The sequence below is a fragment of the Lepidothrix coronata genome, unplaced genomic scaffold, assembly GCF_001604755.1.
Source record: "Lepidothrix coronata isolate B3197 unplaced genomic scaffold, Lepidothrix_coronata-1.0 Scaffold19, whole genome shotgun sequence".
NCBI lineage: Eukaryota > Metazoa > Chordata > Aves > Passeriformes > Pipridae > Lepidothrix > Lepidothrix coronata.
In genome coordinates this window covers 5,829,303-5,856,529 of record NW_016690199.1, presented here as the reverse complement: position 1 = coordinate 5,856,529, position 27,227 = coordinate 5,829,303, and the positions used below count along the sequence as shown (strand labels likewise).

At 41.3% G+C, this 27,227-nt stretch overlaps 1 protein-coding gene across 1 annotated transcript in view; it reads left to right on the top strand.

The window, feature by feature from the left end:
• Positions 1-17,861, top strand: part of DYNC1H1 (dynein cytoplasmic 1 heavy chain 1) — a 45,043-nt gene extending 27,182 nt beyond the window's left edge. Inside the window, exons 47-78 of the mRNA XM_017807518.1 lie at positions 34-248; positions 335-539; positions 673-846; positions 947-1,066; positions 1,194-1,314; positions 1,872-2,067; positions 2,731-2,848; positions 3,981-4,196; positions 4,742-4,954; positions 5,145-5,272; positions 5,685-5,838; positions 6,598-6,744; positions 6,825-6,975; positions 7,168-7,421; positions 7,592-7,726; positions 7,822-7,916; positions 8,009-8,183; positions 9,551-9,626; positions 10,796-10,956; positions 11,231-11,342; positions 11,425-11,485; positions 11,839-11,962; positions 12,300-12,413; positions 12,703-12,873; positions 13,059-13,276; positions 13,479-13,582; positions 13,985-14,196; positions 15,020-15,173; positions 15,965-16,107; positions 16,470-16,638; positions 16,994-17,121; positions 17,474-17,861. Coding sequence (XP_017663007.1) covers positions 34-248; positions 335-539; positions 673-846; positions 947-1,066; positions 1,194-1,314; positions 1,872-2,067; positions 2,731-2,848; positions 3,981-4,196; positions 4,742-4,954; positions 5,145-5,272; positions 5,685-5,838; positions 6,598-6,744; positions 6,825-6,975; positions 7,168-7,421; positions 7,592-7,726; positions 7,822-7,916; positions 8,009-8,183; positions 9,551-9,626; positions 10,796-10,956; positions 11,231-11,342; positions 11,425-11,485; positions 11,839-11,962; positions 12,300-12,413; positions 12,703-12,873; positions 13,059-13,276; positions 13,479-13,582; positions 13,985-14,196; positions 15,020-15,173; positions 15,965-16,107; positions 16,470-16,638; positions 16,994-17,121; positions 17,474-17,602 — 4,893 coding nt within the window. The 3' untranslated portion in view covers positions 17,603-17,861. The remainder of the gene's footprint in view (positions 1-33; positions 249-334; positions 540-672; positions 847-946; positions 1,067-1,193; positions 1,315-1,871; positions 2,068-2,730; positions 2,849-3,980; positions 4,197-4,741; positions 4,955-5,144; positions 5,273-5,684; positions 5,839-6,597; positions 6,745-6,824; positions 6,976-7,167; positions 7,422-7,591; positions 7,727-7,821; positions 7,917-8,008; positions 8,184-9,550; positions 9,627-10,795; positions 10,957-11,230; positions 11,343-11,424; positions 11,486-11,838; positions 11,963-12,299; positions 12,414-12,702; positions 12,874-13,058; positions 13,277-13,478; positions 13,583-13,984; positions 14,197-15,019; positions 15,174-15,964; positions 16,108-16,469; positions 16,639-16,993; positions 17,122-17,473) is intronic.
• Positions 17,862-27,227: the final 9,366 nt, after the last annotated feature.

The following is a 27,227-nucleotide window of genomic DNA, read 5'->3' as shown; positions in this document are numbered from 1 at the left end:
CACAGACTACAGCAAAACTATCTTTTGAATTAGGTTCCTGGTCTCTTTGAAGGAGATGAATATGCCACCCTCATGACTCAGTGTAAAGAAGGAGCACAGAAAGAAGGTTTAATGTTAGATTCACATGAGGAACTCTACAAATGGTTCACCAGCCAAGTTATTCGCAATCTCCATGTTGTGTTCACTATGAATCCATCTTCTGAGGGCCTGAAGGACAGGGCAGCTACCTCTCCTGCGCTCTTCAACAGGTAATTGCTGCATATTCCAACACGTTATACAAGTACTGCTGAAACAGTGCTTTCGGGGAAGTCTTCACAAATGCTTTGTATTTCAGATGCGTCTTGAACTGGTTTGGAGACTGGTCGACTGAGGCACTGTACCAAGTTGGCAAAGAGTTCACAAGCAAAATGGATCTTGAGAAACCAAATTATATTGTGCCCGATTACATGCCAGTTGTGTATGATAAGCTGCCACAACCACCATCACACAGGGAGGCCATTGTTAACAGTTGTGTGTTTGTTCACCAGACTCTTCATCAGGTATGTTATTATTATACTGCTTAACTTATCTCTAGGTCACAGCATCATGCATCAGTTTCCTAGAAAGTATGATCTTTGGCATTCATATAGATTTAAACCCAATGCATACTCTGCAACTTTTTGTTCCCTAAAGGCTAATGCTCGGCTGGCAAAACGAGGAGGCAGAACCATGGCAATCACACCACGCCACTATTTAGACTTCATCAACCATTATGCCAACTTGTTCAATGAGAAGCGAAGTGAACTGGAGGAACAGCAAATGCATTTGAATGTTGGTCTTAGAAAAATCAAGGAAACAGTTGATCAGGTACAAATCTTTAAAACTTTGCCCTCTGTAAGACTGGAGTGATAAAATAGATCTCAATGCTTGATGTGAATGCTCTCTTCCACCTTACAATCCATCTCAGGTGGAAGAATTACGGCGTGACCTAAGAATAAAGAGTCAGGAACTGGAAGTGAAAAATGCAGCAGCCAATGACAAGTTGAAAAAGATGGTGAAAGATCAACAGGAAGCTGAGAAGAAGAAGGTAAAAAGTTTTGTTAAATCTGTGTGCGTAGCAACTATTTTATTTACAAAGCAGAGCTTGCAGAGCAAGTACTGGAAGAAGTTCAACTTCTAAAAAGCAGTATTTTGTCTGTGAAATTTCCTTCTAGGTTATGAGCCAAGAGATTCAGGAACAGCTGCACAAGCAGCAGGAGGTCATTGCAGACAAGCAGATGAGCGTGAAAGAAGATCTTGACAAGGTGGAGCCTGCTGTCATTGAAGCTCAGAATGGTATGTTAGCACCTTGAGAGATCACACTATGGGCTTGGATCTAAAACTGGTCTGTGGGAATGTGTTTTGTTGTAATCGGGGTTGGTCCTAACAAAAAAGTAGGCTCTTAGCAAGGGGGGCTGAACAGTGTTGAAGAAATTCCTTCTTTTAAATTCACAGTCTTTGAGCTGTGATTTTTTTTTGTGTTGTGTATACTTCTGATCTGATACTTGATGCTTCTTTCATGGCTTGTGGCTTAGTTTCTGGCAGACCAGTTCTAGAAAGACCACTGATGCCTTGCTGCTGCACAGACAATATTCATTAAACTGGGTAGACAAATCACTGGTTAGAGTGAATGGTTTTTGGGCAGCAGAACAAGTTGCCTGTGACCATTTGGCAAGTTGACATTTATGGAAGCGTATCTTGTGATAGTAGTTTGGATGTTATCCAGTAACATCTTTTTCTCGAATAACCTCATATTCTTTTTGAGACTCTTGAAGCATTTTTACAATCCGGGGTACCCTTAACTGTTTGTTTTCTTCCCAATCAACATTCTTCATCTTTCTGGAACTGCTTAGCTGTGAAGTCGATCAAGAAGCAGCACCTGGTCGAGGTCCGTTCCATGGCTAATCCACCTGCAGCAGTTAAGTTAGCACTGGAGTCCATCTGCCTACTGTTAGGTGAAAGTACCACTGACTGGAAACAAATACGTTCCATCATCATGAGAGAGAACTTCATTCCAACCATTGTTAACTTCTCTGCTGAGGAAATCAGGTAAAGTGCAAGTGTGAGTTAGTTGTTTGAAGAAATTTTTTACGAAGGACAGAGGGTCTTAACTGGACTTTCCTCTGTGTAATTGCTTCGGTAGCACTTGAATTCTTTTGGCACCAGCATATTCCTGCATGTAGTGAACGTGCAGGCGGTACAGGAGACAGACTGCTGAAGCCAAGGTGTAACAGGCAAACTGGGACAAAAGAGCTGCTGTCGAGTAATTTCAAGGCATGGTTGCAAAGCAGTGTGTTGGTGTCCAAAGCCACATTGTCAGTTGAAAGTGGTTTTGCAGCAATAACAGATGAGGTTGCTGAGGGCTTCATCCAGCTAAGGAGGTCCGTTTCCTAGCTGGCTCTGAACATGAGCAGAATGTCAAACTAGACATCAGAATTCCCTTCCAACTCCAAATTTTTCTGAGTGGAGTTAAGCAATCCGTGAGTGACTAATCTTAAAAGTATTGCTTGCTAAGTGCCTTATATCATACATAAGCTGTAATTTCTGAAACAACATGTTGATCTAATTAAAACATTCCAGCTACCAGATAGCAAAACTCCCAGGAAATATTCATTGTCAGCTGTGGAAGGCAGGCCAGATAAAGGGATACTGAATGCCCCTGTGCTGACATACAGTGTATTCATGCTATCTGTAAAAACTTTTCCCTTGCAGTGATGCCATCCGGGAGAGGATGAAGAAAAACTACCTGTCAAATCCAAGTTATAATTATGAAATTGTAAACAGAGCATCACTGGCTTGTGGACCTATGGTGAAATGGGCAATTGCACAGGTAAAGTCAGTTTGAGGAAGCAAAGGCAAGGTGAAAATCGTGAGCCTGAAGGCATATAGCAATGTCTAAAGGCGCTGAATTTGCCTTTATTCAACCAAGTATTGCAAGCTATTTTGCTTCAAAGAAATGGGTAGATGATTCAGATGAATGCTGATAGGATCTATAGTGCTGTGCCAGAGGACTGGCAGTTGTGATACAGCTTCTGCACTGAAAAACTTTAGGCTCACAGTGAACAGTAGTGGATGCTTTCTGCATCATTCTACAGGACAATACAGCTCCCCACTGGAAAATGCAATGCAATCCTCTTAATAGAGACTGCATTTGTCTTCCCTCAAAGTGGGGCCTGCTCACAGGCAGCTCTGCCAAGATCTTTTAGGCAGACTTCTAAATATTTGACTAGTTTCCTAAAGGAATAGGTTTTGGCAAAGATGCCCCCATACTGAGATATCAAAGAATGGTTTTACTTGCCTGTTGGTGTTCCATACAGCAAAGCACTTGGCTCGTTAAAACTGTGCCTGCTTGGAATGGCATGATGTGGAGAGACTGTATTTCGCTTGAATCTTGCCAATAGGCCCTGTCCTAATTGTCCTATAAGATCACACAGACATTGTGTGATACACCTCCCAGACAGTGAATATTCTGAGTTGGAAGGGACCCTCGGGGATCATTGAGTCCAACTCTTATGTGAATGGCCAGTGTGGGGGTTGAACCCACAACCTTGGTGTTATTAACGCCATGCTCTAACCAACTTGTTCTGTGGTTTAGCTATACTCATTTCATTGCTAAGAAAGGCAGATTAGGACAGTACTGGCATGGACACCCAGTTGAGTATTTATGTAAAACAGTGCTGTGCACTTCTTAATGTGGTCTGAACCTTTTGGATGACTTCGTGTAAATCTACAGAGCAGGAGAAGGATCTTGCAAAAATCAATTACTTACATGTCTGTGCTGGGTTTAAACTAGAGTCCTAGGGATTGATGCATGATACTAAGTTTATTTTAAGTAGTTAATTCTTACAGGGGTCAGAAGTACATAAACTTGAAAAGATGCAGTTGATACCTGAATTCTGTGGTTCTTGTTAGCACATGTCATTTTAGAAAGTGCAAAGGGTTTGTTTATTTATTGTTTGCAGCTGAACTATGCTGATATGTTGAAAAGAGTGGAACCTCTACGCAATGAACTGCAGAAGCTGGAGGATGATGCCAAAGACAACCAACAGAAAGCAAATGAAGTGGAGCAGATGATTCGTGATCTTGAAGCCAGTATTGCCCGTTACAAAGAAGAATATGCAGTACTGATTTCAGAGGCTCAAGCCATTAAGGCAGACTTGGCTGCTGTAGAAGCAAAAGTAAGACATTTATATATCAGTAATTTTTTATTTTTTAATCTCTGACAGCCTGAAATTTAACCGTTCTTCAGACTTTTAAGTGGACTTCAGTTGCTTCACCTGTGCGGTGCGTTTGAACTGTTTCATCCCTGGATGTCCTGAGGCTTCTTAAGCTACTGAAACCTGGCTGGAATTAGAAATATCAACACATGTTGCTACTTGGTTAACAAGACAGTTCATAAGGCTTAAAATACATAGAAAGCCTTTGGAAACAGGCATGGATGTAGTGGGATTGCAATGTCTTAACTGGACTTCTAGGGGAGTGAATTTCTCTATCTGCTTGATCTAGTCATTAGTATGTCACCACTATGCTAGTACTTAGCACTTCTAAGTTAATCAAGGCAACAGTTAAAATCAACATAATAAATTAGTGATTCTGCACAAATTTAATCTCATTCTGGGCTTTTAAATTTAACTTGGGCCTTGAGCCAATATTTCAGTGTTCCAAGAGACTTACAATACGACAGTTCATCATCTAAAGAGTCTACTTGACCACTTATTTCTAGGTAAACCGTAGCACAGCTCTTCTGAAGAGTCTCTCTGCTGAACGTGAAAGATGGGAGAAGACAAGTGAAACTTTCAAAAACCAGATGTCCACTATTGCAGGAGACTGTTTACTTTCAGGAGCTTTTATTGCCTATGCTGGCTACTTCGATCAGCAGATGCGTCAGAATCTGTTCACTACGTGGTCTCACCATTTGCAGCAGGCAAATATCCAGGTAAAGATGCAGTCATGATAAGTTAACCATGAATAGATTTACTGCAACAGCTAAAGAAGCTTTAACATTGCTAGGTAAAGGATGGAGCTGTTGGAAAAGAACACCTTTTAGAGCTGTATTTACTTAAAATGTCTTCGCCACCTAGTTGGAGAATCTCTAGTTAAATATTAACTGTGTTTCCTTCTTGCAGTTCCGTACCGACATTGCAAGGACAGAGTACCTTTCCAACGCCGATGAGCGGCTTCGCTGGCAAGCAAGTTCTCTACCTGCAGATGACCTGTGCACTGAGAATGCCATCATGCTCAAGCGGTTTAATAGGTATTTCATTCTAAGATGTAGAATTCTTAAACAATATTCTCACAGCAGGCAGGGTTTGCACCTATTGCATCACCGTAACTCTTTCACAGCACTGTTTACTCTTGTGGGAACCTCTGATGTTTGTAAAAGCTTCTCAACCATGTGTAAACGTAAAAACTTTCATTCACCTTTGCTTGCCTTATTTTAACAGCTAAGCATAACAAAAAAGTTGGCTTCAACTGCAGCTGTTTCTTTGCCCAAATAACAGACTTAGCTTTCAAAACTCTGAAGTCATTGAACCTGTCCCAAATTATTCCTTCAATAAACAAGGTTTTAGAGTTGAGACTAATAATGTAGCATGAATTTATAAAATGCTTAGATATTGTCTGCAGTCAAAACCTGAATAATGAAAGTGGTTTTTTACTAACTTCAGGTATCCATTGATCATCGATCCCTCTGGGCAAGCTACAGAGTTTATCATGAATGAATATAAAGACCGTAAGATAACTCGTACTAGTTTCTTGGATGACGCTTTCAGGAAGAACTTGGAAAGTGCCTTGAGATTTGGTAACCCACTTCTAGTTCAGGTTAGTTACATGATCATGTAGAAACCATCTAAATTCTTGAATTCTGCCCTGTGTACTAGAAAAGTTTGCATTTGTTCTTTAGTGACATGCAAGCAACTTTATTTTCAACTATAATTTGCCAAGTAAACTAGTGATACGTGAGGTGTTAGTCCTGAGAAGAACATTGGTGAGCTAGAAAATCAAAAGAAGGCATTTCCTTTTCCACCATTTCAAGATCAAATGCTTTTATTTTGAAATGATCTTTCTTTACTTTCCAATCTGTAAAATGGCTTGCAACCTTTGTTTTCGTGTGCTATCTCTAGTAATAGATAATAGCAAGTAATATGGCTAGTTATCTAGAATTAAATTACTCTGAGTGTGAGAGAGAAGTTTCAGTAATACAAAAAACAGGTAACTGCAGGTATAGTTGACTTTTACTTGAGATGGGTATTTTTTGTGCTTCTTAGCATGGAAATGGGAAAATGGGGTTAGCTCACAGATCAGTAACTGTTGCTTGTGTTACTTAGGATAGGGCTTGTAATACATTAGAGCTAACACAATTACAGCCATCAGTAATACTACCCTTCTGAGGTTATGCATGGTAACTGCCTAAAATTTGTGCTTGTGTAGCTCAACTACAAATCTAAAGTGGAAATACCTTCTGAATGTGATCTGTATTCCTAGCCAACTGCCAATTGATTGGTTACCAGACCTTTAAGCCCTAGTTCGATTGGGAGTTTTTGCTTGAGACACTTGCAAGGAACACATTTCTGCTTTTAGGACGTGGAGAGCTACGATCCAGTTCTGAATCCTGTTCTGAACCGCGAAGTCCGAAGAACTGGAGGCAGAGTTCTCATTACTCTAGGAGACCAAGATATTGATTTGTCACCATCCTTCGTCATCTTCCTCTCCACCAGAGATCCAACAGTAAGTAAAACAAAAGCTGTCCCGTTTGGAGAAATGGTGTCTCAGAAAGCTGAGAAAGTTTTTCGTGTTTCCTGTGACAGGTCGAATTCCCACCGGACCTCTGCTCTCGCGTTACATTTGTGAACTTCACAGTAACTCGCAGCAGCTTACAGAGCCAGTGTCTGAATGAAGTCCTGAAAGCTGAAAGACCAGATGTTGATGAAAAACGTTCTGACCTCCTCAAGCTTCAGGGTATGTTTACCAAAATGAACTCCTCCTGTTCTAAAAGAATATATTGGTTTTACTGTAGCTGTAGAAATACACAGTAAAATGTCTTCATACTCTGGCTTCTCAAGATGTCCAAAGCCAAAGTACACACAATTCAAATAATTCTTAAAAACTAACATATCTATACAATGTGACCTATTTTTCCTTCTAATTAAGGTGAATTTCAGCTGCGCTTGCGTCAGTTGGAAAAATCCCTACTGCAGGCACTTAATGAAGTGAAGGGACGTATCCTGGATGATGACACCATCATTACTACTCTTGAGAACCTGAAGAAGGAAGCAGCAGAGGTTACCAGAAAAGTGGAAGAGACTGACATTGTCATGCAAGAAGTGGAGACAGTTTCCCAGCAGTACTTGCCTCTTTCTACAGCATGCAGCAGTATCTACTTTACTATGGAGTCACTGAAACAGGTAGGATGAGTTGTTTTTCCTGCCAGAAGCTTCATGTATTTACTGTTCAAAGCTAAATAGGCACTGCCTGATTCCAGCATGGCTGCCATATTGCAGTTTGTTTGGCATATGCCAATGACTATCAAACAGCAGGACTCAAGAGAGAAAAACTGAACCCTTTTGTCTTTCAGATACATTTCCTGTACCAATACTCCCTCCAGTTTTTCTTGGACATCTATCACAATGTCTTGTATGAGAACCCAAATCTGAAGGGAATTACAGACCATACTCATCGTCTCTCAATCATCACAAAGGATCTCTTCCAGGTTCAGTTTTTTAACTAATAAATGTAATTCTTCAATCAGTTTTGAAGAGTCAAGAGTTCATGGCCTCTGTACTAACTTCCCTGTTTTGTTGGTAGGTGGCATTCAATAGAGTGGCACGTGGCATGCTGCATCAGGATCACATAACATTTGCCATGTTGTTGGCCCGGATCAAACTGAAAGGCACCATTGGGTAAACATTTATATTCTCATTTCACTTTAGTTAACAAAGGGAGGGCTGTCTTGAAGGCATCTAGCTGAAGTCTTCTTTTCCCTTAACGTTAGGGAGCCTACATATGATGCAGAATTCCAGCACTTCTTGAGAGGGAAGGAGATTGTACTAAACACTGCATCTCTCCCCAAAATCAACGGTTTGACTGTAGAGCAAACAGAAGCAATGATGAGGTTGAGCTGCCTTCCTGCATTTAAGGACCTTGTTTCGAAAGTTCAAGCGGATGAGGTAAGTGTTGGCTAGGGCTTGTTTCTGCACTGAACTATCTTGTCAGGCTTTTTAGGTGTCTGTTGAAGAGCTTCATGCTCACAAGTAAGCTCTCCTAGGATGGGAATGGGGCAGCCTTACAAATAACTAGTTGTAGTTGTGGAAATGAATATTCTTATTTCCTTAGCAATCCAGCTGTGAAACTTGTTGTAAATACCACTGTTCACATGGACTTGGAAGTGGCTTAACCGTTCATCTGGCTTTGTTGACCAGCTTTGGTTCCCATGGTAGCAGGAAGTGTGATACTGCATGTCTTTTCCTGCATCACTATTGTGTGATAATTGTGCAATAGAGGGGAGCAACCCCAGCCATACATAACTTCATTATGGTGGGCTTTTGGACATGAATTTGGATCGTGCTCAGCTGCTGAACACTTTGCTTATTCTCATGACTGAAGTCTTGTAAAGAATACATCTTTGTTCTGACTGTGAAACTCTCAGGTTCCAAATTATGTCCATATCTTAAATAGTACCTGCTTGGTTTGCCCTGCCTAGTTTTTATATTAGAAGTCAAATTTTCTTTACTATGTCTAATTTTCATCAAACTCTTCAGCCTGGGGTAAAATAACATACAGCTTGGGCTTGGGCTTATTAGAGATCTGTAGAATTGTAGTGCTGGAGGCAATGCAGCAATAGGGCATATCAGGGAAACAATTTGGCACATCTAAAGAAAGTGTAATAGACAAAATATAATTTGAGTTTTACATGTGGATTTTTGTTATAAAAATCAATAGAACTTGGAGAAATTCATTGAAATGAGTGAAGAACTTATTAAATGTGCTGGTCAAATTGCAGTCTTGCTCGAGGAAACATTCAAACCATTTATATGTGAAACTCAAACCATCTGTATTTAGAAGCCTGGGAAAAGACCAAACTGTGTTGAGTGTTAGACAATATTTGGGGCTAAGTTATATGATTGACTCAATTTCATTAATAGTGTTCCTGTTTAACAGCATTAGTCCTGTTTTATTTCTCAAGACTTACTCATAGATAGAAGCTCAAATGCTTCTTCTGGTACTCAATACAAATTTTTATTATGATCTAAATTTTAGGTGGACGATAAGATACAACCATTAATTGGGAAATTTTAAAGATCTTTTTGCAAATCCAAAGCCAGTGGAATTTGGACAAGTCGAACCCGACCCTGGCAATCTTTCTTTCCTACTAACAGTTCGTATGTAACTGAGCACTTTTGCAATACATGAAATTCTGAATACTAAGGCTGACATTGAACAGTTCTGTTGCACCATGAACAGGACCTGCACCTTGCAGCAGGTTTCTGATGCCTCGAAACTTCCCTTCAGGTTTTTTGCATTTTTTTCAATACAGCAATTCTGTATCTGGCTGGATAGCAGTTCCCCTGAGCAGACTGTACCATACCTTTGGACTGAAGAAAAACCTGCGAGTAAGTGAAGTTGCACTGTTGTCCACACCAGTCGTACTGTACTGATCTTAGTAGAGTTACTATGGTTTTAAAACCAATTCTAAAGTAGAACTTAAGTTTGGGCCTTAATGGTTAGGAAAATCATAAAGTTGGGATTGTGTAAGAACCTGAAGTCTGGTGGGTTTGGGTTTGGGTTTTTTTGGGAGGTTAATTGGTTAATTTGGTTTTGTTGGGTTTTTTTAAACCATTTTGTAAGGCGTAGTTACTACTCTTGGTTCCTGCACCTTAACCTGTGATCTGATCTTCCACTGAGGAAACATAATTCTACAATCTCATTAGATTATGTAATAGTTTGGATTAACCTTAGTCATCGCAAAGCTGGAGGCAGCTCAGGACTCTAAAAAGCTCCAGGACAAAGTTTTTCTGAGGACAGGGCTGGTCTACTAGAATGTTTCCTCCTGCAGTTGTATCTTAAACCTGAAGTTTCAGCTCTTGCTACATTAGTTGTTGGTGCTAATTTGTTAAGAATTAGAACTTGAGGGTAACTGTTGCCCTTCAGTTGGTCCCCAGACTGAAAGGTAACTTTAGGAAGTGTTTGCTGTCTGTATCATTTTGGGCTCATTCCTGTAGGCAGCTTTCTAAATTAAGGATCTAAGCTTGTATTTACTAGCTACCGTGCAGCTGCTAGACCATTAACTGAAGCAACTCTAGGTTATCTACCCTATGCATGCTAGACAAGTGCATAGTACTATATAAGTCTAGCTCAACAGCAGATTATTGTATGAGTGAGAAGGTGTGAAGAGATCTCTTGTCCTTAGAAATTAAAATCACTCATGGCAATACTTCTAGCTTGTAGATTTTGTAAACCAGTAGCATTTCAGTAGAATCCAAATGCATCTTGTCCAAGTGGGCTTGTGGAGGGCTCAGAACATGAGCAGTTGAGCAGGCAGTTAAAGTATTGCAGAAGACAAAGCAGCTGAAGCTGGCGAGTTTCTTTTGACTGTGAAGTTGAAGATGGAATGTGGGCATTCTGTTAAAAAGTTGCAACAGATCTTTCAAATGGATAATTAACTTTCTAAATATGTAGTCTTGAGAACAAAATGGAGAAAAATGGAATGGAGAATTAAAGAGAGGAGGGTGGTGAGAATGGTTTTCTTACCTGTCCATCTATTGCTGTCTCCTCTTTCCAGCTCCTATTGGACAGGCCATTCATCGCTTGCTTCTGATCCAGGCCTTCCGTCCAGATCGTTTGCTGGCCATGGCACATACTTTTGTTTCAACAAATCTTGGAGAGTCTTTCATGTCCATTATGGAGCAGCCTTTAGATCTGACACAAATCGTAGATACAGAGGTAACCTCTTTGTTTTTGAAAGGCTAAAATCCTGAGGCAGTGCTTAATGCCACCTTGCATGAGTTACATAGTGAGTAAATCTGTCCAACCAAACATTTCTTTACTTACCCTTCTCCCCATGGTATGAGGAGTGGATTGTTTTTCTATTTGTTAGTATAAAACTAAGAGTGACATAATATCTTTAGCTGGGCAGAGGGAAGAAACACTGAGCTTACTGCATTCCCTTATTTATCCAATGACTTATTCATATATTTTTAAACTTCCTGGACCACAGGTGAAACCAAATACCCCTGTGCTGATGTGTTCAGTGCCTGGTTACGATGCCAGTGGTCATGTTGAAGACCTTGCAGCTGAGCAGAACACACAGATAACTTCAATTGCTATTGGTAAGAACATACCTTATTTCATCATCTAAGTGTAAATGAAATTGTTAGCAGTAAGAGCTTTAGCAACCCTTCTGTCTTTTAGGTTCTGCTGAAGGGTTTAACCAGGCAGATAAAGCAATAAACACAGCAGTGAAATCTGGAAGGTAAGTTCTGTGCTGCCTAGTAGAAAGGTAAACGGGGGAAAGTAATCTACTGGCACTAAATACAAAAAACTCTGAGTAAAAATGAGACCATCTTTTGAACTGAAACTTGTAATAACAAGCGCAGCTGTTCACAACTTCTGTTTAAATATTTTCAAGAGAAGTAAGTTGTATCTGCAAAACAAGAAAGTTAACCTATTTACAGTACATACTAACTGATTCTATGTAGAAAACAGATTTAAAAGAGGTAGGAAAATCTATAGCATTGATACCTTGTTCTGTTACTTGTAATGATTACAGCAAGGATCTATAAGCTGTACACTGAAAAGCACTTTTCCTGTTTCAAAAATTCACAGATGGGTAATGCTGAAGAATGTTCACCTGGCTCCTGGCTGGCTCATGCAACTAGAAAAGAAGCTACATTCTCTACAACCCCATGCTTGCTTCAGACTCTTCCTTACCATGGAGATTAATCCAAAGGTAACACTGATTTAAAATTTGATTCTCTGGGGGAGTAACCAGCTTTCAGAGCCAAGAGTGCTACCCAGGGAGGGTTTTCTCATTACTGCCTTTTTGCAGTAAGGAAAAGGAAAATACATACCTGTCAGGGGAGTTACTAGCCTTGGTTTTTGATAACTTAATTGTAGCTGAAAACATCATACCTCCCTTTTGCTGCTTCCTCTACCCCTCCCAAAAGAAAGGCAAGAATTTGTGTGCTCACAACAAGGTTTTGAAGTTAATGCAGACTATGGTGTTAGAGAGATTTAATTTAGTGAAGGCTAAAACAGGTGGATTTGAGCTTATTGACCTTTTCTAGGTACCAGTGAATTTGTTACGTGCTGGACGAATCTTTGTGTTTGAACCTCCTCCCGGTGTGAAGGCAAACATGCTGAGGACCTTCAGCAGCATTCCAGTTTCTAGGATGTGCAAGGTAAGGTTGCAGTTTGTGTCGATGAAACTGAGAGGAAGAATGTGTTCAGTAAAATATGGCCTTAGATGATAAAACCTCAGCTTCTCAGATGTACCTAGGATGTTTTTCTCTCCTCACAGAAGTAAACTAGTAGTTACTTCTTCTGTTGGTAGAATGTATAAGGTTTTGGTAGCAATCTAGCATTAAATCTGATACTTTCTAGCCTTTTAAGCAGGCTTTGATTTTTACCAGTTCACTTGAGTAACAGTTGTTTGGTTTTGTTTGGGTTTTTTTTCTCTCCACTTCCTAGTCTCCAAATGAGCGTGCTCGTTTGTATTTCCTCCTGGCCTGGTTCCATGCCATTATCCAAGAGCGCCTGCGCTATGCTCCGTTGGGTTGGTCCAAGAAGTATGAGTTTGGAGAGTCTGACCTGAGATCTGCCTGTGACACAGTGGATACATGGTTGGATGATACAGCAAAGGCAAGTAGTGTTGTGTCCTTGGGTACAGGTAAAAAATTAGATTTTCAGAGTAACAGTCTGTTCTGGAAACATTTAGGAAGTTGAATGAGTAGGCACAAATAATCAGATGGCAATTTAATTTAGGTCCTGAATTCGATTCCTTAGTCAGAGGAGATGTCAAAACTGTTGTTTGCTGCTAATTCTAGGGTCGTCAAAACATTTCACCTGATAAAATCCCCTGGTCTGCATTGAAGACACTGATGGCACAGTCTATCTATGGAGGTCGTATTGATAATGAATTTGATCAACGTTTGTTGAACACTTTCTTGGAACGTCTGTTCACTACTCTGAGTTTTGATAGTGAATTCAAACTGGCCTGCAAAGTTGATGGACACAAAGATATTCAGATGCCAGATGGAATCAGGTATCAATTTTTCCTTATCCTGATCTCTCTGTACAACTTTTCTTTTTTATTTTAAGTTAAAAACTTGCGCACAAAGAAAAGCAAAAAGCCAAACACCTTACTATATTTCCGTGCTGTGTAAACATCTGTCTCAGGCAACTAATTACCTTGTCATTGTAATAAAGGAAACTTTCTAATGAATATTAAAACTCTTGACTTGCAGGCGTGAGGAGTTTGTCCAGTGGGTTGAGATGCTGCCAGATACACAAACGCCATCGTGGCTGGGCCTGCCAAATAATGCAGAGAAAGTTCTTCTTACCACACAAGGTAAAAACCAGAACTTTAATGATATCTTTCACAGATTACTAGGCCACCATTGTAACTAAAAAGCAGAAGAGAAATACAAATTTTGCTAAAGAGTCAATAGCTTTCCCCTCCTCCCTCAACATAATTGGTTTAACCTTCTGCGAGGTAAGACACTTGAGTAGTCCAAAAACTGACCAGAAGCTTGTGAACCGAAAAACCAGTTACATTTAGCCTTCCAGATGGCAAGCTCCCATCTTAATTCTGGGAAGTTTTGTTGTCAGCTCTGGAGCCACCTACAGCTGGGCAGTTCTGAATCTTAGGTCTAGACTAGGGAGGAGGAAAAGTCCTGGTTCTTGCTTGTAGTAGGATGTTTTCATGTTGATTCCACTGCTTCTCTGACTAACAGCATATTTCCTATTTTAGGCATAGATATGATCAGCAAAATGCTGAAAATGCAGATGCTAGAGGACGAGGATGATCTAGCTTATGCAGAAACAGAGAAGAAGACAAGAACTGATTCTACGTCAGATGGGCGCCCAGCCTGGATGAGAACACTGCATACTACAGCCTCTAACTGGCTTCACCTTATCCCACAAACTCTAAACCATCTGAAGAGGACTGTGGAAAACATTAAAGTAAGAACTAAATTTTATTTAATGTGGGCATAGGTAAAGCACAGGTTCAGGTGCATGGTGAAATGCAAGTACCAGTTAAACTGTTCAGGGATCAATGGATTGATTCCAAGTGCCATACCTGTGTAATGCTCCCCTGGGTTCCTTGATATGCTCCTAAAAGCTGGTTTATGTCTTTTGGGTATTATTTGAAGAAATGCAATGGCAAACTGTCTAGTAAGGGTACCAATTCTGAAGCTTCTCTGTGATCAGGTAGCAAGAAACAAGTGCTTGTGACACACTGACTGCTGCTTGTGGTAGTGTCTTTACAGCCAGTGCACATTAATGGCTGCTAAAATGTGGTGATGGTCAGTGAGGGGAGTTGGGGCAGCAGCTTCTGCTAACTCAGAACAGAAATTGCATGGGCTGGAAACTTTTGAGATCTTTATAGTGGTATCCTAAACTCTAGCTTAGGAATAAGCTCCCTAGTTAAATGTGCCCATGATTGTCTTAACTACTTCCAAGGACTTACTCTGGAATAGTAGGCAAGAACCTTTTGTTGCTGATTAAAAAGAAGCCATAGTTGATTGGAAGGAGCTGCAGCAGGCAATCTGCATTAGTTGTTCAACTATGAATTCTTTCTCGCTTCTCCGAGGGAGAGGAGATTGTTGGGTGTGAAACAATTTCTGCACTTACTTTCTGCACCACACACTGCATCTTCCACGTTTAATGCTCGTAGTCACAGTGTCACTGCTCAGTCCACCCGGGATTTGGAGGTTGCTTTTTGTAGCAGTTTTCCAGCAAGAACTTTGGTCTGCAACTTAACTTTCAATGTTTTGACCATCAGGATCCTTTGTTCCGATTCTTTGAGAGGGAGGTGAAAATGGGAGCTAAGCTGCTCCAGGATGTTCGTCAGGACCTTGCAGATGTGGTACAAGTGTGTGAAGGAAAAAAGAAACAAACCAACTACTTGCGCACACTTATAAATGAACTGGTGAAAGGTATGGTCCTTCAAATCACCACCTCCCAGGGCTCCCTTTGCCTCTTGCACTCCATAAGAGGCTTTTGTGGTCAGTAGCTTATAAAAAAAACCAAAAAATGGCAGAAATATCTGGATAGCCTTAACAGTTTGACACAAGCAATACTTTTGTGTCAAGCATAAAATTCCAGTTGTTTTGGTTTGAAATTTCAAGTTGAGGTGTCTAATATTAGTCTCTTTTTGTATGGTTTATATTAGCAGCTTAATTTCTAAGCTGAATTCTTCATAAATTCTCTCAATGTCTGAATTGTGACAGAAGAAAGTTACTCATACACATAGTGAGTAATACTGCTCCTAGAAAATATTCAAGTTCTCTGAATTTCTGTTTCAAGATTTTATATAAATGTGGAATTTTCACAGACATCCTGCTTGTAATAATGCATGAAGATTTGCTGTCTGCTTTGTACAAAAGCATTTCCTAAAACACAGATATTTGACCTTTTCAGTTTTTTCTAAAGAACTGAAATCTTCATGCAGACTTGGAGATCAGCTATGTCCTGCTGTGTGTTACTGCAGCTGCTGCTCTTGAAGGGTGTCTGAAGCTGGATGGCATTTTAAATACAGAGTACACCTGGATACCATTTGCTTTGTAATCTTTGAAAGTGCTTTCACTTACTGAGGGGCCTTTTAAAGTAGAGATTGATATTCCTGTCCAAATCGGGTTGGTTATTGGGAGAAAACATGAAGTGTCAATGTAGTGTGTAATTTCAACCTGCATACGAACAAAACTTAATTCTAATCACATTTTTGTAGGTATTTTGCCTCGTAGCTGGTCTCATTACACAGTGCCAGCTGGTATGACTGTTATCCAGTGGGTGTCCGACTTCAGTGAGCGCATTAAACAGCTGCAGAACATTTCCCAGGCAGCTGCATCTGGTGGAGCAAAAGAACTGAAGGTACCTTGTGCTGACTTCTGGGGGTTGGTGGTGGAGCTGGGTAACTCGTTCATGGAGTCTTTACATCAGGACTTCTAAGTAGTTCCTCAGACAGTGACTTTGAGTCAATATTCTCTGAAATGTGCCTATAAATACTGTTGAGTCTCTCCTGGTCTTAGCATGGTGAGGCTTAGCAGGCTGACTGAGCCTTAGTATTGTAGAAAACAAAGCCTTAGAGCAAAAGGCATCTCAACAGTTACTCAGTGTTCCAGTAGCAGCAGGAACATTTTAATGTAAATAGATTGCTGAAGTAGTATTTATTAGTCATTAATTAATACTGCAGCTGAAATATTTTTTCTCTGATTTCCGCCCCCCCTAAATAGAACATCCATGTGTGCCTTGGTGGCCTGTTTGTACCAGAGGCATATATTACTGCTACAAGACAATATGTTGCCCAAGCAAACAGTTGGTCCCTTGAAGAACTCTGTCTTGAGGTCAATGTTACAACTACCCAGAACGCAGTCCTGGATGCCTGCAGCTTTGGAGTCACAGGTAAACTCATCAGAAAGAAGGGGACCTTGACCTAAAATGTTTTCAGAAACTTCTGGTATTAAATGGGATATGTCAAATGAAAAAGATCCTATCACTGCAAATGTTAATACACACTTTCTGAAGTTGTTTAAAGATTAGTTTGATATTGGTTATTAGAAAAGTACTTACAGTGCTAATAAATCTCAAGGCTATATTTAAGTGGTATTGCACAGTATATCACCTACAACCTCTTCATTTTGCAGGACAAAATACTTCTCATATAGTGGACTTAGCCCTTAAATGATACACAAGGCAAGGAGGTGGTCTTTGGATGTATGAAAGCTCTTAGAACTCTAAACTGTATTTCAATTTATAGGCCTGAAGCTTCAGGGAGCCACATGCAGCAACAACAAGCTCTCACTTTCAAATGCTATTTCAACTGTACTGCCCATTACACAGCTTCGCTGGATCAAGCAGACAAATGCTGATAAAAAGGCAAATGTTGTAAGTATTGTTAAAAATATTTAGATATACTTAGCAGTTTTTTTCCTGAAGCTTTATAAATACTTGTACTAGGCTAGCAGCAAACAGACCTAGTGTTGACTAGGTCTTTCTTTTGTATCTATTGATAAGGAGGAGAGGCATCCAAAAACTAACACTGTTCACGTCAAAACGTGAATTTATACCTATAAAAGCATCATGAGTTTATTAGGTCTTGGGTTTTTCCCTCATATTTTGAGTACTGAGTTATCTGAGCATGAATTCTCATCTTGTTAAGTACCTTATAGTGTTATAGAAACATCTTGCACACTTCAGCTGTTTTACACAACTCTTCTATGTTCGTGTTTTCCCCCAGGTTACTTTACCAGTTTATCTGAACTTCACTCGTGCTGATCTGATTTTCACTGTTGACTTTGAAATAGCCACCAAGGAAGATCCACGCAGCTTCTATGAACGTGGGGTTGCAGTTCTCTGCACTGAGTGAACAAACTTGGTTTAACTGATTAATGCTGTAGTAATTGTCAGTCTTCTATATAGTGTTCACCTGTACTTTTGTAACCTGGGTGGATTGTCAGATGGATTTTTATCAAGTTGGCTAGAAAGAAAGGGGGCGATGCATTGGAAAGCAAGATAGGCTAGAGAGATTTCTTTGAAGGAAAATTGGATGAGATTTTTAGATGGTTATTGGTATATGTGCAATTTGGTGGATTGTGTTATACTAAATAAAATATATAGCAAAACTCTTTAGTTCTGGAACTATATTCTTACAGTGATGGTTTTGGTCAGGAGAATCTGTACCTATTATTTTTTCAGAGAATAACAAGTTCCTGTTCAAGCTAACCTCCAGTAACAGAACCCTTGGAACGTAAGTCTTTAGTGCAGTAAGACACAAAGTATGACATTATCTGCTGTGACAATTCATGCCATTGCATTAATTACTTACTTCAAGCAAGAGCCAGTTCATTGTAACTTGCCAAGATGATCAAGAAGCTGGAGCATCCTAAACAAAACTTTCTTGTCCTGTTGACCACAGAGCTTCCTCTTTCTAAAGCTGCTTTTATGGTCAAATAAGCCCCCAGATTCATGTCTCATTAAGCCCAGGAGGATGATATTAAATGCTTACACAAGGAGTTACAGTATTATTTCAGACTCTCACATGTGACCAAACCGTTACTAAATTAGGAGACCTGAGAGTTCCTGCTAATTGCTTGGGTTGATGTAATGGTTTGGGCATTCACTTACTTTTTCTGATCCTAAATTCATTGGCTAAGCATTTCTACCCTTCTGACCACCCTCTCAGAACAACTGTCCCCACTGACAGTGACTAATAGCAAGTGTGCAAAGATGCATGTGAAGAATGCAGGTGCACAGCTTTCCAGTATCAAAATAGGGGAGCCCCTTCCTTCAGTAATTTCTCCAATACAAGCAGTGACTTTCTGAACCTGCATCAACTCTAATGTTTTTTCTGTGATAAGTGATTCTACAGCACAGGCCTGTGCTGGGAGCAAAAATTATCTGCCTGCCTCATGTACTTGTTTTGGTCAATACCTGCTGGTTGCTTAAACAGAGTTCTGCTGTCTGCCTGCTCCCTGCTGTTTTGCATAGTTAATCACCATAGCTTGAACTGTCCTGACTGGTTTTGTTACCTTATAAAGAATGAATCCCAAACCAGTGCACCATGTAATCTTTGTCTGTGCCTATAGTTGTGAGGAAGAGAGATGGGAACTACATCCATCATCATCCAACACAACTTTTAACCATAATGTCCTTGTTTTTTTAAACCTCTATGAGATGCTTTCCTTTACAGCAGCAGAATAGTAGTATCTGGAATTGTATCACTGCCTCCAGGATAATTTCAAATGCATTGTACAGGAAGGAAGCAGACCTCCTGCTGGCTGTGTGCTCTGGACACCAGTTGCTGTATGAAGTGTTTGCTTAAACCTTTATAAGATCTGGTTGTTGGCAGCTCAGCTGAATGTGCCTCTTTCTTTCAGCACCTGCTTTTTGTGAGTAGCTCAGCACCTGGGCTGTGGTACCAGCTTACAGCTACTATAAAACTCTTCCCACCTATTAGGAAATACTCAGGAGGTGATCAAGAGTGTCTCAGACATGCCTGAAGTAGGTAGAGCTTTCCAAACTCTTCAGCTCTTTTATGTTACCTTTTGCATTAGTCCTGAATTAACAAAAGGTGCAATTTCAGTTCAGAAGTTAATCCACAGTTGGATTCTCATACTGAATAAGCAGATTACAAATATACTGTCCCATGTGGCTTATCCTTCAAATTGCTTCCCTCCTGATCCTGTATTATTTTTTCCTAGTGGGTTATTTATTTCAGTATGCTGTGTGAAACAACTGGTTTAAATGAAATCCTCTCTAGATGAGTTTAGGGTTCTTGGCTGCAGTTTGTAAGTCAGTTCAGTTTTATTTAGCCTGAGAGGAAGGGGCTGGCAGCTGGTGGGGCTAATAACTAGAACTTAAAATGACACAACAACCCAGACACAAGACTGAAGGGTATATATCACAAGGTCATATTTTTCAAGCTTTTCAAAAGTCCAAAGAGAACTAGGGCCTAGTTGCAGTACACACAAATCTACAGTGCAAGGGGTTGTTTGGTTTTGGTCCAATTAAATTCATGGTTTTCACTGCACCAATCTTTGCCTCTAGGACAAGTCAAGGGGGAACCACAGTAGCTTGTCTTGGGGCAAAAGCCTCTGGATCTTACTATTCAACCACTTTATTTCCAAACTTATTAAAAACCATTTCCAGCTGGGGGATAAGGATGAAAAAAAGTTGCTTTAATATAACAAATATGTAGCAAATATGCAGATGTTACTGGAAGGGTGCAAGATTAGGACTGAAATAATATTTTGAATGGCTTTCTGTCTTGTGAAAGAAACTGCAAATTAAAAATCTCTGCCAGTTGCACAGAACAAATGCTTTCACAAGCCGTTGGTACTGACATATATCATTACACTGTCATAGCTGTTAATTCCCCTTCCACATAAATGGACTACCCAGACTCTAAAGGTGATAAAAGAAATTACAATACAAGAGAGGGAGGTCAGAGATACAGTTTTTGCTGCCTAACCAGCCTCCCACCTGTGAGCATTGCTTCTCAGCTCCTGAGTGATTATTCTCACTAAGCAAGAAGCTCTCACCTAATGCAGCTACTTCACATCATAAATGGTGACCTGGTAGGTGTATGAAGACTGACTACCTAAAACATTGTTCAAATCGGGTAGGAACAGGTATTTAAATAGCAACGAGACAGTTTCTCCCCACTTGAAGGAGAAAATAAATGCTAAATTGCCATTAGCTGCAGTCAGTTCATCGTGGTGCAGTTCACTTGTTTGTAGTCAGACCGTTCAGCAGCAGCTGCTGCCCTCCTCTGTAGGGGAGGTCAGACACACCAAGGGCCAAACAGGGACAAAAAGGAGGTGTGGGATGAGCTATAGCTATTGAAAGCTAATTCCAGCCCTTGTCACATTCTTCCTTCCCTCCTCAACAAATCCTTGCCACCTTGGGTGAAATTACACTGAAACTGAGCCAGGGCCTCCAGGTACTGCATACAGGAGTTGGGGCTGGTGCTCCAAGAGTTCCCAGCATGGCTGACACTCTGTGGATATACCTGTGCTAGTTTTCACTGGAATTGCCACATAACTTGTTTGATTCCATTTTTCAGGTGGATCTCAGAGTTTACAGTGACAGCGCAGCTGCATTTGTAACAGGCTTGAGCCAGCTTGTTTAAAGCTTGTTCAGTTCAGGTACCCTCTGCAAAAGAAATCTCCACCAGGCTGATTCTTCAGAACAGTTTGTCCAGTTATTTATTCATCCCTCAGATTAAGTCACACGGAACTTCTTTCTTCTTAGTTTTTCAGTGCCACCCTCTGGAGTAGGAATCACTTGTTTTCTTTTATTTAGGGGCTGCTTGGCCATTGTACCATCACAAGGAGCTGCTAGCAAGGTTTGTGGAGCACTGTCAGCTGGGCTTGCAATGAGCTCCAGGGAGGCTGAGGGGTTAATACTCATCAGTAAGGCATAGTCAGGTGTCAGCCTCTTGGGGGTAAAGGTTTCTGTGGCTCCAGGCAGTTCAGGTGATTGCAACAGAAAGTCCTCTTGGCTAGGAAGATCCAGGGGTGCTTTCCAGTCATTTACTGTCTGAATTTCACTGACTTTTGGGCAGAGCCAGTCAGGAGAATTAGGGAAGGACTCTCCATCATCTGAGGTATCAGCATCCTCCAAAGCCATTCCTTTTGGGGCACTGTTTGTCCATGGTAGGACTTCTATATTTGAAGAATTCAAGCTACAGTCAGAATGAACAGATGAATCTTCTGAATCGCCATCATAAGGATCTAAAAACTAAAATAAACATCTCCAGATGTGGTGGATGCTTGTTTGTCCATAAAAAACAAACAAACCAACCCAAAACACCACAAGAGGCAACATACAGTGGACTTCAAAATCACTTTCAGGGATTCCCTAAGTCACAGACCTACTGTGGAAGTTTTCCTGTTAATCCACACATTCCCACCTCTATTTTAAAATTTGGATGCTACACCAAGTCCAGGCTTCTGTGTAAAACCCAAAACCTACTTGCAACCACCTGGTGTCCTTTGCTTTCTTGAGTCCTCCAGCAAGTGGGCTAGGCATGACCTATTTAAGAGAAGTTAACATAGGTTTATAAGGCAACTTTCCATGAATTACTGATCAAAGAAAAACCAGAGTAGGTAAAAATCCTAAAGAAGAGGAAGCCAGATTTTACTGTCTTCCTAAAACGCAGTAAAAAAAGTGTCTCAGCTTAACTTTTAAAGGTCTGGTAAAGTTAGCCTAAAATAGAGTTAGGGCAAGTCTTAACTGCACTTAAAATGTTGCTCTAAAGAGAGCAATAAGTAATTACATACCTCACCACCAGAAAAATAAACCAAAACAGCATTTAAATAATAGTAGTCAGGAAATAATGTAGAGTTTAAAGAGCTTCCCTCCCACTCAGGTCTCTTTTTGTTCTTTTACATATGGACGATTTGAAATTCTAAATAGTGCTTATAGTCTGGGCCTATTAAAAAAAAAGTCATTCAGGGAGACTCCCTTTGGAAAGCAAACCACAGGTTTACTGAAAGCAGTCACACAAAGAGAAAAAGAGTTCACAGCAGAGAAAGTGCTCTTTTAGAAGGATCCACTACAGCTGCTCAGAGAACACACTCTCAGTCAGTGCTGTGCTGCTTCCAGTGGGAAGAGGGAGAACTGAGCTGAGGCAAAGCAGGGCTTGGGAATCTGGGCTCTTCATAACAGGAACTCAAAGGCTTTAGGAGGGGAGCTGAAGTCCAAGACCATTTGTGATTCTGTATCCTTGTGCTGGTTCAAGAACTGAGACATCCCCACAAAGCCCTTCTGCTTCTCCAAACAGCCCAGAAAGCCCTCAGTCCTGGCCTGGAACCTGCCTCAGCACCCTTGGTGGGAGCAACCAAGTCTTTGTTCAGGCTGGCACATGGGCCAGCCCCCCCTCCACCCTGCCCAGACAGACAGCTAGACTTCCAGCCTTGTTTCACCCAGGAGACCACAGACAACTCCAGCTTTACCCTGTGCTTTCCGGAAGGTGAGGTGGTGGCAGGTTCCTGGCAGGCAGCTCCTCTGAGTCACAGAGCACAGTGACTCACAAGGACCAACAGCAAACATCAATTCTGAAGACTTTTACCCACAAATTAATTATTTAGTTCTTCACTCCAGCATCAGGTCTTTTCTCATCAACACTAAACATTCTGGTTTGACAGAACAACATTCAGTAAGTTACCAATACCCATAACTAACTGCCACAGCAGCAGAGCTGCTCTCTTTATCTCCTCCAAAATGGACAGTCAGAAGGGAGAGATTCTCTAACCAGAGCTGTAGAAATCCTACTGGACCAGAGCTGCTTAAAGTTAACCATCAGGAACAACCCAGGTCAGCACTTCTTAGCATTTTGCTGCCTAAAACACTGTCTCTTTTCTGCCTCATCCTCCCAGAATCAGTTGTGCTAAAATTAGTAACAGCTGTAAGGAAAAGCCTGATGGAGAGGAGAGTGTAGGGTTTGGGGTTGTTGGGGTATTTTCTCCCTTTCCTTTTACACAAAACCAATAATGCCAAAACCATGCCTTAGACTCTCCCTACTGAAGGAAGAGCTGGATACCCATCAGGGAATCCCATCACCATCCAGACACTTCAATCAGTTCTTACCTCCGCCCTGGCTTCAGACTCAGAGTCTGTGCTTGACTCCACTGTGCACTTCTGCTGCAGAGGAGGAAAGGAAAGAAATACCACTCAGAGCAGAAGTTACTGCAGCTTCAGGTTGAAGCTGAAGTTCTAGTACAAACCGTACATGCTGAGTTTCTACAAAGCTTTCCCATCTGAAGCCAGCTTGTCCTTCCAAATATCCCACAATTGCAATGCTGATTGGGTTGTACAAGTGAGACATAAGGAGAAAATAGAAGTCTTCCCCCTTCCACATCCCCAAAAACACAAAGGGAAGCAAACCAGAACATGCCTTGCATTTGCTAGGAACAGTTACTCCAGGTTTGTAAACAACTCTACAAAACAAATGGTAGTTTACACTGTGATTTTGTTTGTTCCTTTGCATTTGGTGGTCTTACATCTCAAAAATGTAACTCCAGATAAATGACTAAAACATTCTCATTTTTGAAAGAGCTCTTGCTACAGAAACCCCCTATTTCCCAGGGTGTAGCAGAAGTGGAAGAGTTTCCTCCATCCCTCCCTTTTTGTGTCTTTGCAGGTGACACCATTTAAATTAATTCACCCCCACCTGTTCTTTTATAGCCCAGTGAGCTGCACCATCATGCAAATGGCAAAGCAACAAACATTTTCTGAATTATATTTCAATAGGGAGGTAGAGAAGCAGAAATCAGAAAAGTTACCATGCATTTACATGCCAGTCTTTCCACATAGTCTGGGCCTTTAACAGAATCCTCCTTTTCCTGAGCACCTACTAAAACAGGCAGAGAGTAGGAGAGCACATTAGAGAATACATTCCTGTAGATAAATTGCCCAGACACGGGCAATTTTAGAAGGATCGCCTTTATCCTTGTTGGTCAGAGAAGTTGGTCAGTCCTTCACAGAGTCTGTGTTAAGTTCTCAACTAAAAGTAGCTTCTGTTTAAAAAGAAACAAGAAGCAGCCACTGTCTTTGACCACAACAACTACTTCATTCATTGGTCCTTCACGCAGCATGAGAAAAAAAAATTATTTTTTTAAAAAAGAAGCTTATACTCTGTAAAGTGACTTTTTTTCCTTTTCTTTAAGGTACTACAAGTTTTCTGAACCCTCAAAGAGTTATTTGTACTCAAGACATCCAGCCAAAACAGGGAGGGATAAAGGCAAAGCTGTGCTACCAGCCAGCCATCTATCCCAGTTGCCCCCCCCAAAATTTGGTCCCTATACACTCTCTCCCCACCAGGGCTCTGTTGCAGGGGGTTCCCTTCCTTCCATACCCTCCATGGGCTGCCCAGCCCCACGCCTCTTCCTTCGCCGTTGCCTCTTCTCAGCTGAGGCCATCCTGGTGCCAGCACTTCCCCCTCCTCCAGATTTATAGGCCAGGCCTTGGCTGCCCCCACCCTCACAGGTGCCCTGATCAGCCTCCTCCACCTGGAGAACTGCCCCTTCCAAAAAGGTGGGAGAGAAACAAGGATAAACAAAGTCCTCCTGTGAAAGAAAGCACTTTGTGCCACTGCAGCTCCAGGCTGCTCTTCAGCAGAGCCGACTGCTTGGAGGCCTGCACTCCTCTGGTCATTGCATTTCCCTAAGTGTGTGTATATATATGTACACAAAAAAAGCACCTGCATACACAGACATGCACATGCATCTACTTTGTGAGGCCAGGTGGCCAGAGAAGCAACACTCCCACTCCTCTCTCACTGATTTATTTTCTGCAGCCCCATTTACTTCACGTGACCCTCAGGCTGACAGAAGACAGTCCACGGTCAAAGGGAAACCCAGATCTCCCCCACAGAGGCAGCCAGGGTATTCAAAGACCATAAGAATTTCTTCCCGCCATTTGCTGGAGCAGATGATCTCCCATCTGTTGGAGGGACAGTTGTGGCTGGACACACAAAGCTTCCTAAGCACCCCTCTTAATCACTTACAATCCATCACTGTGATTTGGATACTGCCACCCTTACCTGCCATTGCTCGCTGAGAAAAGGAAAAACAATTCCACCGTTTTTAAATACCAGCAATAGCATTTTCTTAGACTTACTGGAGAACTACAAATCCAGCCCATTTTTCACAAAGAAGCAGATCTGATTCCACCTTTTTGAAGGCTGCATCTCCATTCCATTTCTTGTCACCCTTTTCATAGGAAATGTACTATTTTTACTTTTTCCAAATCAAATTCCTTTTCTTCTCATTATTTCCTTCCTAGCTGGCTTTCTTGCATCTTTCTGCACAATGCAGAAGGTAATACTGTTCTAGATTAATTTTAAACTGAGTATAAAAACCTCAGTAAAACAAACATCTCGCTCCGCAGCAATGTCACTCTGAAAAGGGACTGGGAACAAGTCCCTGTCCCAGTGACAGCAGCTGCACCAGGAGCAGCTCACAAACCCCACAAGCCTTCCAGCCCACTCCTGCCTCCAGCTGAGCTAAACCCTGTTGCTTACATCTCTTTCCTTACCAGACACTTCCTTTTAATCTCCTTACCTTCTCTAACCAGATCAGGATCATCAGATGATTATTCCCCCTCTTCAGATTCTCCAACCATTTTCAAAACAAAAGATAGCAGGCAAAAGTCTTACTCAATATTCCTTCAACATCTCCCACCATGGAGGTGGGAGCTATGGAGCTCTATGCTATGCCTGCAGTGCCAGCTAAACTGAATGAGAGCAAATGATCATCATCCTTCATCCAAACACGTCGCTGGGAGTCTTTACTCCCACAAAAGACTGCCCCAAATTAGCTGCTTTACAGGCAACAGCTGTTGGCAACAAGGCCCAGGCTCCAGAGAATGGTTGGTCTGTGAGGGGTTTCAGATAAAATCATGACTGTGAAGGTGAGCACAGGCCAAGGTTCACACAGTGAACCTGCTGCCTGTGCCCCTCTGGACAGGACTGGGCAGCAAACTCACAGGTGGACAATGGAGCAGAGCAATTTTAAAAGAGTTCTCCATGAATGCCACAGATCTTGAAGGCTTGATCTCCGTGGGTGAAGTGCATTCAAGCACCCAGGGCTGCAGTAGATCTAGATTCCTTAGACAGTTCACATGATTCCTCTGATGGAAAAGCAGCTGCCTCTTCACCATTTATTTCCACTGGTGTTTGAAAATCATTTTCCAGTTCCATGTAAATATCACTGTGGGACTCTGTAACTGGCAGGGCTGAGTTTCCAAGTGCAAGAGTAAGCTGCAGATCTTCTAAATTGGCTAACATCTCCCAAATCTTCTGGCTCTGGCATGCTGTGCATTGGCAGAGGTTTAGCTCCTTTCTGACAAGTGACATTCTGGCTGCACCCTGCGTGAAGGGATCCCTCTTCTGAGCAACTATGGTGAGCACCTAAAAACTCAAATAAAAATACTCCAAATGAGTGAGGCAAGGTCTGTGCTGCCAGGTTCAGTTCCCACCAACGGGATCACCGAGAAGTGGTTGGGTGGGAGCTTTCCTGCAGATGTCCAGTGCACAGAACTGTCTGATAGAGCAAAGCAGGAATGCTGGAGAGCATTTTAGCAAGTAGAGCACAACCTCCATGGCACTGTGCAGGAGAGACCATCACTATTATAGTTTCAGAAATCACTCTACACATCTGCTAAACTAACTTATGTTTTGCAACAGAAGCTTGTCAACAGCTTTTTAAAAACTGTTACAGGAAAACCAGTGGAACAGTACATGGAAAGGCCTCTCTTCGTGGAAAAAAAGAGGTTTTTTGCAAACTCCAAAACTACTTTGGACTTTATTTTTTTGTCTGATACAGAAAGACAACAATATAATTTACAACCAGTCACAAATAGGTAAGAAAAAAACCAACATAGCGCAATACCCTTGGAAACCATACTTGTGCATTTTAAAGCCCTAAAAGAGAACCCTGCGCACAGTGTGAAGATAAACACCCTCTGCCTCACACCCTCTTCTTCCT